General features: G+C 38.0%; 1 protein-coding gene across 1 annotated transcript in view; it reads left to right on the top strand.

Moving 5' to 3' along the window:
• Positions 1-7,346, top strand: part of LOC145785035 (phosphatidylinositol 3,4,5-trisphosphate-dependent Rac exchanger 2 protein-like) — a 38,860-nt gene extending 31,514 nt beyond the window's left edge. The window contains exons 37-43 of the mRNA XM_082596739.1: positions 194-296; positions 1,299-1,355; positions 2,644-2,787; positions 2,927-3,108; positions 3,435-3,616; positions 4,128-4,298; positions 4,613-7,346. Of these exons, the coding sequence (XP_082452865.1) occupies positions 194-296; positions 1,299-1,355; positions 2,644-2,787; positions 2,927-3,108; positions 3,435-3,616; positions 4,128-4,298; positions 4,613-4,661 (888 nt within the window). The 3' untranslated portion in view covers positions 4,662-7,346. The remainder of the gene's footprint in view (positions 1-193; positions 297-1,298; positions 1,356-2,643; positions 2,788-2,926; positions 3,109-3,434; positions 3,617-4,127; positions 4,299-4,612) is intronic.
• Positions 7,347-13,032: the final 5,686 nt, after the last annotated feature.

Below are 13,032 nucleotides of genomic sequence, written 5' to 3' on the forward strand. Positions count from 1 at the left end.
ATGTAGCCTATTCTGTGTGAATTACAACTATTTATCTACTTTGGAGCGAGAGAAAAGGTTTTGGTTTTCAATTTATTAAGGAAGTGATTGGTTTGATTAATGTTAAACCCACGGGCTCCAACCTTAGGAACTTCTTGTAAGCAAAATTGCATGTTGAGTTGAGCCAACGTAAAAAAACGTACTTTTCCTTCAGCAAAACGAATGCTCCATGCTTGAGGACAGTTGTGTCGGGGTGTATGATCTTGAAAGGGTTTCCTTTCACTTTCGAGCCATCACAGGAGATGTAGAGCCGAATGGTATGTTGCAATATCTTGAAAATGTCTGGACTTTGTTGTTTTTGCGTCGAAACAACGTGATATAACATCAAGTTTGCCTTGAAAATTTATCTTTCTCATTCTCTGAACAGTTAACGCTTTCAATAGTTGGTGCTGATTCTTTATCCGATGAAACTTTATTTTTGATCTGCAATTGATCGCAAGAAATTGGTCGTAGGCTAAACATTGCATGGCTTACTTATATGACTTTGCTGCTGCGTAGTTGAACACTGCACTGTTTATTCCTTGGGCACTGTCTATTGTCTATATTTTTGTTTTGCGTTGATCTTTATTTTAAAATGTAACAAAATTTATAGGTTTTATTTTGGCAACATCTTGAGTAGTAATATTGCTCATGTAGAAAGCGCTCCAACTTTGGCGAAGTATGGTGTCTGAATGAGCTTATGCTGAAGTTAGCTGAAAGGCCAGTTTCAATTTGAGAATAGTCTTATATCCGAAGCCTTGGCAGCATTTTTATTTGCATTGACTGGATCAATTACACAGTTTTCCCTTCAATTACACCAACAAATTTTTTAATTACATTGTTCTGAGATTTTTAAATTACAATTTCAATTACTTCCAAATGTGATAAAATGGATTTCTTAAAAATTCATATGGTTACTAGTCCCCTTTTGAGGTTTTCTTGACAAAATGTACCTCAAATCGTACACAAGCCATGAGCTGGCGGCTTGGTGGCAAGTCCCTTACCCAGCCGGCAAATTGGTCTTTTTTACATTGATTGAACATTTGCAGACATGAAATCGATCTAAAAAGTAATGATTTGCTGGCTTGGTAAAGTCATGACGGATGACGGACCCCGAGGTTGACTTATTTGCTTTCCATTAAATTTAATGCAACTCCTAAATTGTTATCAGGCATGATCCTTCATAAAAACAAAATAATAATCAGCTTAAATGCAGCGGTTTTCTGATTGAGCTTCCCATGATTTTGTTTTGATTTTGCTTGTATTTTCTTTGAATCAAGAATGCCCCGGGAATGTCCACAACGATTTTGACGGTTCGCGGCCGGTTCATATCGATGGTGAGTACATCCAAGATTGTTTTGTTTTTTCAATTAGCAGCTTTTATTTTTGCACCTTATTTACTGTAACCAATCAAATAACCAGCAAATTGTGTTTTTCTTGCAAATTTGTGTTTACAGTAGCTGAGAAATTCATGCACTGTTGATTTATTTTGTTTTTATGATGTTCACATTTTAAACAAATACATTTTTTTGTTGATTTAACGTCAGTAAACATCTAATCATCACGATCAGCCGAAAACACCGGTTTTCTGTTGTCACCTCTTGATTTCATTGAGAACAATGATAAATCCTCAATTACCTGAAACGTCACAGACAGCAAATCAACTGGTTTTTACATTGATGTGACGTTTGTCGACGTTAAATTAATGTAAAAACGATCGATTAGTTCCAAGGACTTTCTCATTGTCAAGCAAAGTTTCGCATCTTGTTCCGACTCTCTGACCCGAATTTTGTTTCCCATTCTTCGTTTTGATTTTAAAAACTCGATCAAACTGCATCAGCAATCGTCGTGTGTTGCGTTAAGTAGTAGTGGTGACCGGTCTTTCTCACTTCCCTCTTGTCATCTTTCTTGAGGGTGAATTCTCCCAAACTGCCGTTCACATCTACTGCAAGCATTAAATCACATGAGTGTTGTTTCCGAAATAGAGGGAAAGCCAACCATCTTACTGTGTGTGCCATGGACCCACTACAATGAGCCTCTTTCTTTCTCACACCTGAGAGCGATTATTTGCTTTTGAATATTACAACGACACCCTACAACTGAGTATGGGACCTGGTAGTTTTATCCTCACTGGTATAAATCTGTAAGAAATAAAACCATAACATTTTCCTCAAAAGTATTGGTTTTAAATAGAGTTGAACTGCTTGTTGAAATGTTGATGTTTCTAAGAGATGCTTTGACTCATGTGATGGTCAAAGCCACTGGATTGTTTTGAGGTGACTAATCAATCGTTGGCTGTAAAATGTATATTTTACGACCGTTGATGAATGATGATCCTAATCTTTTGTTTGTCAAGAGACTAACAGACAGTTCAGTCTGCGATTTGCTTGCTCTGTAAAGCATCGTTGTACTTTATGAGCATCTTTCTAGAAAGACCTCAATGTGCGTTTGCTTTGTCACTGAATATAAATATGGAGGTCGTTCAATGATGTTGCTATTCTCTATCTTTATTTACGTAGCAAGAAACTGAGCCTGACTGCAACTGGAATCTTTAAGCAACTCGTTTACTTTTTTTTTGTCTCTGCAATTTACTTTTATAAATTGTAAAATGTGACGACGTTGTAGGGAACGGAATTGGTTACTCTATGGAAGGGAATAGATGTGCCTTGAAGATATACTTTCATCTTGACAAGCATGTCTTCATCAAACTCCCACCAAGACTCCAAGCTGGTGGAGGAGTCAAGCTTATTCCCGTCCTCATCAATCATGGTTAGTGTCAGCTCTTGGAACATGTCGCATTTCTACTTTAATTGAAATTGGTTGGTGAAACTCAACTTAAAATATATGTTTGGTAGCTAAACTTCATTTTTTACATTTCATGACCATTGACTACTGTTTTGACTTCCAGGTCTGCAGGACCTGGGGAGTTTGTTGTACGAACAGGGTGTCACAATGCAGGCGTTCAGCAACGCTGTGAACGAGAAGGCGATCGGGAAGGCGTACGACTACTACAAGAGGTTCCGCGCCTTCCATCTAGACCGTTCCAAGCTGCCCCGCGACACAGAAGCAAAAGCGGTGTTGATTGACCGGGTAGGTGCTGATGACAACTACGAAGATTTTGCACTATTTGTTTTTTCATTTATTTAACCTTTGTCAGTATGATATACTTGTAAACAGATTTGGCGATGCATTGATCATGTGGCAGCCTTTTTTTCCAATCGTGCATAACCCCAGACAGCAAACCAACCGTTTTTTGTTTTACATTGATTTCGGGTCCACAGACGTTGAATCTGCAGACGTTGAACTTACAGTTTTCAGACGTTGATTCAATGTAAAAAACGGTTGATTTGCTATCTGAGACCTCATTACGGTTTTCTTTAATGGTTTCATTCTTATAAAACGCCATCTACTTTCAGCTTTCGCGACCTTTAAACGCTCTGGATGAGGTCATGACCTTAATGGAAATCAACGCCAAGCCACGTCACGGAAAGCCCAGTACTCTAGCGCCGCTTGGCTGTGGGGTGATTCCCCTAGCCATGGAGTTCTGCCAGCGTTTGGGTGGCTGTAGCGTGATAGCTTGCCACAATGGCACTCAAAGGTAAATGCAAATACCTTTCTTACGAAAGATATCAAGTATTTATGAAAGTCTGTCCGATTGTCTTTCCAGCGAGCAAAATTCGTCCTCTTTGCATTGATTCAACGTCTGCAGATGATGTGAAATCAATACAAAAAGACCGCATTTTCCTAGCTAAATCAATCTCTTTTAGATAAAAATTTGTGTCAGTGGGCAAAAAAATTTTGGTCTGGTGTAGTTTTATAGCATGTATCCCGGAATATCGAAGCAGCTACCTGTGAAATGTTGCGAAAAAGGTCTTCAATAGACATGTTACTGCGCAGCGTGGAAGTGATGAAACCTTCAAGAATCAAATCTAAGGATTTTGCCTGACGAATGTGCATATTGATATCGCCGCTCGTGACATTTTAAGTAACAACTTCCACAGGTTTAGTGGTGCAGAATGTTGTGCAATTATCAGCATTTTGAATTAATGTACCAGCAGGCAGTTTGGCAGCAAACTGTAACAGAAAATGAACCTCTTTTTTCCTCTTAGGTCCACTACAGCATGCAGCATCCAACAAGCATTGTCTCTTGCTTGTTGCCACGGACTTCCTCCGAAACAGCTTCTTTCCGCTTCCCACCAAATGAGCAGGGTTGGAGCTAGAGGATATGCGGAAGTGAAAAACCCTGAAACGAAAGACAGGATCTTCAGCACCCTCCCAAGGTGATTGGTTCTTGCACGCGTAAAACCTGGCTTGAAAGTGATTTTAAAGAAAAATCTATGAACCGCAATTCTAACCATTTTAAGATTTTTTTAAATAAAGTGGTATCCTGGCGTAAAAACTATTCTTCTTTTCTAAAAGAGGACTGATTTTGACCCTGATTGGGTATTCGGTTTATTGTTTCTCTTTTTATATTTTCGGAATCGTCTGCATGGAGGCTACTATTGTACTGGCACTGCTGTAACAGCATTATTTGAAAAGAATGAAAAAAAAATTTTTTTGACCGTCCTTCATGAAATTTTCTTTCAATTTCCAGGCTCTTTCGAAGATGTCACATTGACGGTGAAGTAACGTCACCATCATGACTCGTCAGTGACGTAGATGCATAGGATGACGTCATATTCTTCAGATTGTCATCAGACTGTGATGACCGCGACGTCCGAGCTTAATGCAAATTTACTTGAAAAGGCAAAATATTTTTGTGTTTGTGTTCATCAATAGAAAATGCTAAAATAATCAAATCTGGCTTGATACTCGGCCTGCCCAGTTTAGTGCATTCTGCAGGAAACGTTTGCATTTGCAGCAATTTTTATCTTTTGTTATGAAAATGGAACTTTTCACTGTAGCATTTTAAACAACGTCGCTCTCTTCGTAAAGTTCTTTCACCCGTTTTGATATTCGTTGTTCTGCTTCAATGTGTCTTCGTTTTACATTATCTTTCCCTAACCTTTGTATACTGTATGTAAGCATTATTATTTTCGACCAGCAGTTTTGTGTATATTTTATAGATCAAAATTCCTTGTGTGGAAAGACATTGAGAGCCAATTAATGCAACTTCTTTTATTTAATAATGATTTGTATTGTTAAGAAGTTGACAAAAGCTTGGTAGCTATTCAGCCATCAAAGGTTGTAACTTTTACATCGCTTCAGCGTCTCTAGATGTGAAAAGAACATCATTACTGATTGGGTGACACCTTGGTAAATTCTGTTATCAATTTCCCATTCACTGCTGCTTCCTGAGAAGACTTATATTCTACTCATCGTATTGGAAATGCACTCGAAATCAATAGCCGGTGGTTTACGCCAAGTGTCCTACTCTAACCGGTGTAACGGTTCAGGAGTTACTGCAGTCCAAAAGTTACCGTGCTGCTGCAGCGTGGCAGTCTAAAGTGACGTCAGACCACAAATGACCAGAGCTGCCCGGTGCTTCAGAAAGCGATGCAAAAACAAAAATGTTACAACTAAGTTTAAGTTTAATTGAGTAGTTGCTCTTAAACTAATGCATACCTTTTCATTTAAGATTAATCAATGCTTAAAATTGTCAATGTTTTTTTAGCAAAACGAATTTCAATTATTTTCATAAAAAAAAATAATTAATTATATTTGGCAACCTTTCTAACTTTCGGACTGCGGTCACTCTTGGACCGTTACACCGGAGAGGAAGTTGTCTTACTCCATCTTTCCAACATTAAGACAACCCCATTTAACTTAATTGGGCGGGATATGTCATTTCCCAGACAATAAATCAATATATTTTTAATATACAATGTAAAATATAATAAATAATATAAAAAAAAACTGACTGATTTGTTGTTTGGGTTGAAACGTCTTCATTTCCAACTTGTAGGCAAGTTTGTGAATTGTTTTTTTTTCGTTCAGAGCTGTTTATTCAATGCCAAAGTAGACAATTCTTAGTGGAGTGATGATAACGCATGAGATCATTGATTTGCAGACGTTACAAGTATCCAGCAATGACGTTTTTTAATCTCTGATTGCTGACGTGTTTATCAGTGCACCCATGGCCACCTGGAGATGCTGCCTGATTTGCCACATTTTGCAGATTTTGATTACCGCTACTGCTAGTGTTTGACTGACATTTTTTGAGATTTTTTTACTTTTTGCTGTCTCCTAATGATATAAAAGTTTTTTGTTACCTTGGGGAAGCAATAGCAAATGAGAAAAAGTAAGTTGAAAAACGCTGAATCAGACTGTTATTTAAAAATTAACAGTCTGACTAAAATGTTCGAAGTCAAATTGTCTGTGTTTTCCAACCTGTGAGGATGTTAAAACCTATTGTGCCATCTGGGGAAAACAGTAAAGAAAGCGTAAAAATATCATTTTCAGAAAAGTTTATTCAAACATTCGCCGAAAGTTAGCAAAATCTGGAAATTTCTGCAAAATTTCTCAGTTGCGCCTTTATACGGCTGCATTGACACTGTCTGCTTTGTAAAGCGCTGAGGAGCAACTCCTTCTGCGTTGGATACAGCGCTATATAAAAACTAACATTATTATTATTATAAAATGTGACAAATCAGGCCGTATCTTTAGGTAGGTAGCCATGGCGCACCCAAAATGTAAAAAGCGGCTTTACAAAGTATCTTCTATCTATTATCCAGAATTGTTTTTGCTGTCTTGCCAAATTGCCATCGCAATACTGTGGATTGTGGAACTACCGAATGATTTTTTCTTGATGTTTTTTTGTACTTTAGAAACGATGACAAGTAAATTGAACTTTGGAGGGGTTAAACAAATTAAACTCGAACCCCCTCAAAAGCTATTGTAAACAAATGAATGTCCTTGCAATTCTGCGAAACCGTTTTTCATGAAATGTTTACCAGCTTCTAGTCTGGTGACAAAGTCCAAAGAAACAAAATTGATCGGAGTTGATATGCTACAGCTGCTAGTTTGATGTCCTCAACAATGACATTCTCTTTCCCGGAAAGCCAACGTGTTCTTATAGTTTGAGTAGCGGTTCTTTCAATAGAGTAATTGCAGCCATATGTCGACGTGCCTGCGTGGTACGCTTCATTTCAAAACTTGATTGCCCGATTTTTGTTTGTATTTTATCGCCAACCATTGGCAGCAATGTTTCTTTAATTATCGCCATGACTCGTTTGTCAAGTGTTTCCAATTATATTATCGATTTTAGTTGATTTTTTACGTCACGAACGAATCGATAAGAAGGGACGCTCGATCGACGATTTTAATTTTATGATTGCTTTTCTTTTGATCAACATTCGATATTTCTCGCAGTAAATAAATGTGTTGAATTTCAATGTTTCTTGTTTGTTTTGAGATGGAAAGATGAAACAGGATTAATTTTATTGGTCCGCAAATCTTATCAACTATGCCCCAGTTTTACTATTAAAAACTTTTGTCGAAATTGGCGTTTGCATCAATGCCAACACCATACCTCCAAAGCAGTGGTGTCCAAAGTCCGGCTCGCGATACGTTTTTGTACGGCGTATTGTTGAATTATGTGTTATTTTTGGCCAGCAGGCACACAGAAATCGTACAAGTTCAATTTTTTTTTAATTAATGAAGACTGTATTTTCAAGCAAATCCAAGCGAAACAGTTAAAATCATTATTGCGTCATAATAACGAAACCAGCTTACATTACCTGAGAGTGTAGTGCTGTAGTATTTGTAGTAATGAGTGGTACAGCCGAGCATTCATTTTCTTGCTAGCAAATTCAACGACCCCTGCTAATTGAGCATCTCTGCGACGCCGAAGCTGAGAGCAACATCTTATTTATTGATAGAGCTTCGGTAGAGATTTTGTCTTGTTGAACCATAGGCATACGAAGCCGAGTAACGTGATCAATCTTATATATTATATTATAAATTATAAGTCCGTTTCTTAACTTTAATATATGTGTATGTTGTAGTTTTTTTGTGATGGTTGACGACTGATGACTGAACGAGGAGACGACTGATTCTTTCAACTAATCCATCTAGTTCTAGGCTATTTGTTTTAACAATCAGGTTTGGCGGCCGTGCCTAATTACTGTATACCCATTGATACATATACCATAGAATTAGATCTTGTATGTTCACGTCTTAAACCATTACGGTTTTGTCACCTTTTCTTGGTTCTTTTGATGTATGTCGTTTCGCAGTATCATTTCTTTTGTGTTCTAACGAAGAAACATTAATTAACTTGAATTTACCTCATGCTTTTATGCATGCATAATTGCGCATGGCAATGCGCAAAAACCGTGAGGACAACTTTATCGTGTTTAAAGGTAAATCTTTGCCCACAAAAATAGTCTGCGGCTGTGCTTTTGCAACACGTTGGTGAGTTTCAAAAACAAAAATGACGTAAATGAAACATGAGGCGATTTTATCGTCGTCTCTTTTCATAAAGTAAATTTTGGGGTTGGAAAGGAGTTTGAATGGACATTTAAAAAAATCGACCAGAGCTTAGAATACCCTGTTGCATCGAAACATCAAGGCTAAAGTTAAATTTGAAAATGTTTGCTAAATAAGCCGTTTGTTTGATTTAGGCCTAATTTAAGCCTAATGTTTCAAGCACGGTATCATTTTTTTCATCGGCAGTGAGTGCAACTAGGCTACCACGAGGTAACCGATAGCGGTTTTAATTACCGCAGTATGTAAAAGATTCGTGGGAAAAATACTTTACGGCCCGGAGACCGAGGATGACGGTTAGAAGTCTACTTCCAAGTCTGTAACATAGAGTAGGCCTATATCAATAGATCTACAAGCCTACTAGGCTTATTTTAACACATATTTTTGCTTTAACCTGAATGTTGTTGTGGTGGTCGGATTAAAACCATTTGCAGTATTTAAGTCCGTCAACTGAAGCATTAAAAACGAAATCATATTCCCTACTATCTGAAAAAATAAACAAAATATTGGCAAAGATTTAGTTTTTCCTCGTGTGGTAGGATTAGCAATGCACCAATTGCAGGCCTGCTTCGAGGTTTGTTTTATTTAGCGGAAATTGGTTGAGCATACCAAAGCTTTAATTTGTAAAGCTGTTTCCTGAATCAATTTCCGTATTCAGCGGGATTTTTTTCTGCAAAATTCTTTATTGTGTTAAAACTTTCCTTAAATGGTCTTCATTTTCTACAAATGTGTGATGCTGCATAAAGACACTTTGTCATACCACTACTAGGAAACTAATGCGCAGCTGATTGATAAGTATTTAATGGATTTCCATTGAAACAGCTTGTTAATTCCAATATCACTAAAATAAGGAAACACTTCTTAACGGCAGCAAAATTTAATCTCTGTTGCATGACTATAAAGAGGCTTTGAAGATCACACGCACCTATTATTAAAAGGTGTTAATTAAAATTTCCTACGAAAATACAAACATATGCAATTGATTGAGTTTCGCTTTTAGCAGCATGATCGTTGCTTACTTCAAACTCAACAGCCGGCAGCCTCAAGCTATACCAAAGAGCCACATGAAAGAATCACTCACTGAATTCAACACCAATCGTCATAGCACATGACTAGGAAACTGTGTTCCGAAAGCTCGTGCAATTCGATATTGCCACAACGAAAACTCGCAGCATCAGGCTTAAACAGATCGTTAGAATCTACACTGTGAAGTACAAACATATGTTTATGTGAAAGTTGAACAAAGAACAGGGAGCATCCCAACACCGCCAGCAGCGTTGATAGATTGTTCCAGAGAGTAATTTTGGACCCGGGCTAGGGATGACGTTTTGGGCCATGCAACCTTTCCAAGGAGCCCTGGAACTTAAAAAAACACTTTGACTTGGGGCCCGAAAGTCTCGTTGGCACCGCGAACTCAAATTATCATCTCAAAGACCCTGAACACCATACTACATTGTTTTGTTCACAATGCAAACACTTGGAAACATCTTTTAATGTTTCAACACATATTGTCGCTGACACGGGGTACGGACGTTCCATCAAATGTTTCCAGTGACGTTGTAAGTCATTTTGGGTACGGGTAAAGCATGATTTTAGGGACCAGGAACTTTTCCAACTTTCAATTAAAGAAAAAGCCTCATAGGTTTTGCCATGCTGCATTTACAGCACCTACTTTTTTTAATTTTGGAGACCACTCTCGCTTTTAGAAAAGCATTAGGCCTACCTCTTGCATGATTTTATTAGGATTTTCTTCTCAATTTTGGTAAAGAGGTGACTTTCTTCAACCATAGACAGATAAAACCAAGCAACCACACGGCATTTAACATCATACATTAAAGCAATGATGTAAGCGCATACAAAAAATATTGACGCGTCAGCGTAAACGCAAACGTTCGAAAAACCATACGCCGTATGCGTCAACGTAACTTGTAAAAAAAGTTTGGCGGTGTCAGCGCATACAATAGCGTAAACTCATTTTTTTTGCTAGGTGCCAAACATTCACACGGTATAAACCACTGGAAACAAACAAGTTTTATTTTGAATCTCCACGAGGAAACACAAGCATCCGAAAGTGTTCATCTGACATTTTGCTGCGTTTTGGTTTCAATATGCCTTTGCCCATTGAAAACATTCTTTCAACTGCAGCACTGGAAGGTATCGGCGTGTTGTAGCGAAAAAAACATTTCGCAGTTTGAAAAAAAAATGCAAACAAAAGCTAAGACATTAAAAAATATAGGCCTACGACCTACGTTGACGCTATACGCCAAAAAACCGCGAAAACTTTACGGCGTAGCCTCAAGCGAAAACTATCCAAAAAAATGTGGCCGTAAGCGTTAGCGTAGAATTTGCGGAGTATACGTACATATCTGCAGTGAACATAAACTATGAACGTTTTCGGCCATACACATGTTAGCCCTTATCAAGTAACGAAAACAACTGATTTTACATCTACATTGAAAATAGATAACTGATCAACACAATGAATTGAAAAACTAAATGCATAAGAGTGAAACGGCAAAGCAGGGGAGAAAGGCACATCACATGGTGGTTAACTCCGCGAGGCAAAAATGCATCATATGATGAATTAAGAAAAGACGTTGAACAGATAGGAAGAGCCTGCGGCAAACAATTGAGTATTGAGGCGAGGATTGCAGGATTTTATGATCAAAGCTTTGTGGATTTTAGTATCAAGTTCAGTGAAACATTCACACACAACTCTAAAACATTCCCAGGATGGGCGTTAACATAACATGATTGGCAATCGAATATACAGTATGGTCTTTAATGGCACTTTTTCTATTCAAATTAGTTAAATCTAAGTGCTCCCTCACTCTCGTGGCCAAATGCCGCGTGGAAATACCAATGTATGTACAGACATTGTTATGTATAATTGTTGTCTTTTTATTTGGAGAAGTTTATCTGATCGTAAATCTCTGAACGGTTTTGATAACACACAACAGTATCAAACTAGCCAGATGGGTAAATGGTGCTATACACATCGATATAATCCAGTGAAAGTTAAAACTACTTAGTAACACGAATAAAAGCTTTCCGTATAAACCAGACAAATATTTGGTGAAAAACGATGCAGTTCAAAGCTTCTTTTTTTGGTTTGACGTTGCGATTCTTCATTTCTTCGTAAACTACAACAACGATTGATAGGCCCAATAGCACCAGTCACTAACTTATCATAAAAAAAATTATTTGTTTTTTGCAACATCATTGATCAAAAACTTCATTTTTTCAAGTACGGTAAACAAAAAGCGATCTTGATCTTCAAGACCACGTTGATCTGATCTTGATCTTCAAAATCATGTATACTTGGTGGTCTTGATCTTCAGTTAGAGGATAAGATTAGAGTGTTAGGAAGGGAGTTGAATTGGGAGACGGGACAGTTTTGTCGACACTGCCTTAGATAAAATGATATAGCTTAATTGTGGAAAAGCTAAGTCATCGTGATTGAATATAACTCCATAACACTAACGATAGAAATTTTTATTAGCTTCTCCGTGAATGAAGCTTTGTCGATGTTGGAAGATGGCTTTCCTCAAAATTACTCACAAGCTGATATTTATCTCTTTCCTGCTGTTTCTACGCTCTCGGACGAAGACATTGACGATGAAGATAACTTTAATAGTATGAATCACCTCTTTGGCAGACAGCTGTCCGCTCCAGCAGAGGTCGTTATGCGTACACACCAAGAATTAAAAACTAGCGAGGATGAAGCCCAGCTACAAAATAACCAAAAGAAGAGAGTTACAAAACAAAAAAGAAACCGCTAACAGAACTCTTCCAAATCAAGAACTTGGAAAGCTAAGGACATATCTTCAAAAGAGTACCTAGGCATTCCGAAGCGTTCATACGTACAACGAGATTGGAGTCCAGTGGAGTGTTTTCAGTTTTTCTTTGACGACGATCTCATCCAATACATTGTACAGTAGAGCAGTCCATATTGCATGCCAAGCAATCAGGAAACCATAGTTTTGCCATCACCGTTGATGAGCTCAGGGTTGTAGTATCTGTACTGCTTTTGAGTGTCTACACCAGATTACATCCTCGTGATATGTATTGGGAGAATGCAACTGACGTGCACATTGACACAGCAGCTGTCATATGGCGTGCCATATAATAATCATTCGCTATCTCCGCTTGCAGCAGATTGCGCATCAACATGGGTTACTTGACAGGCTTCCATGTGATTTTATGAGCCGTACTGCTTCCATGCTGGCTTGCCATATGGTGGTTTTAATTGCCAAACTGATTGAGAAGATGTTGTTGCTGTCATTGGCGTATAGCTAGGGTTTGTGCCGCCAGGTGCCGAGCATGATTTTTCCACCCCTGATCGCGTGAAGTAGGAGCCAGCAAATAGAATTCAAGCCGAAGGTTACAAATAAGATTTTTACTATGGTTTTTCGTTTACATGTTTCTCGTTTTTCAAAACAACTTTGTGGCTGAAATATCACCTAGAAAGAGCAATGGGAACTTGTGGCGGTTTTTAATGGGTTAACAACTGCGTTTCGATAGCATCGCATGCTAGTAGAGTCACGCGTGTATTTTGTTTCTTTCACTATTTTTATCGTATAAAAC

The sequence above is a fragment of the Aplidium turbinatum genome, chromosome 16 (genome assembly GCF_918807975.1).
Source record: "Aplidium turbinatum chromosome 16, kaAplTurb1.1, whole genome shotgun sequence".
Lineage (NCBI taxonomy): Eukaryota > Metazoa > Chordata > Ascidiacea > Aplousobranchia > Polyclinidae > Aplidium > Aplidium turbinatum.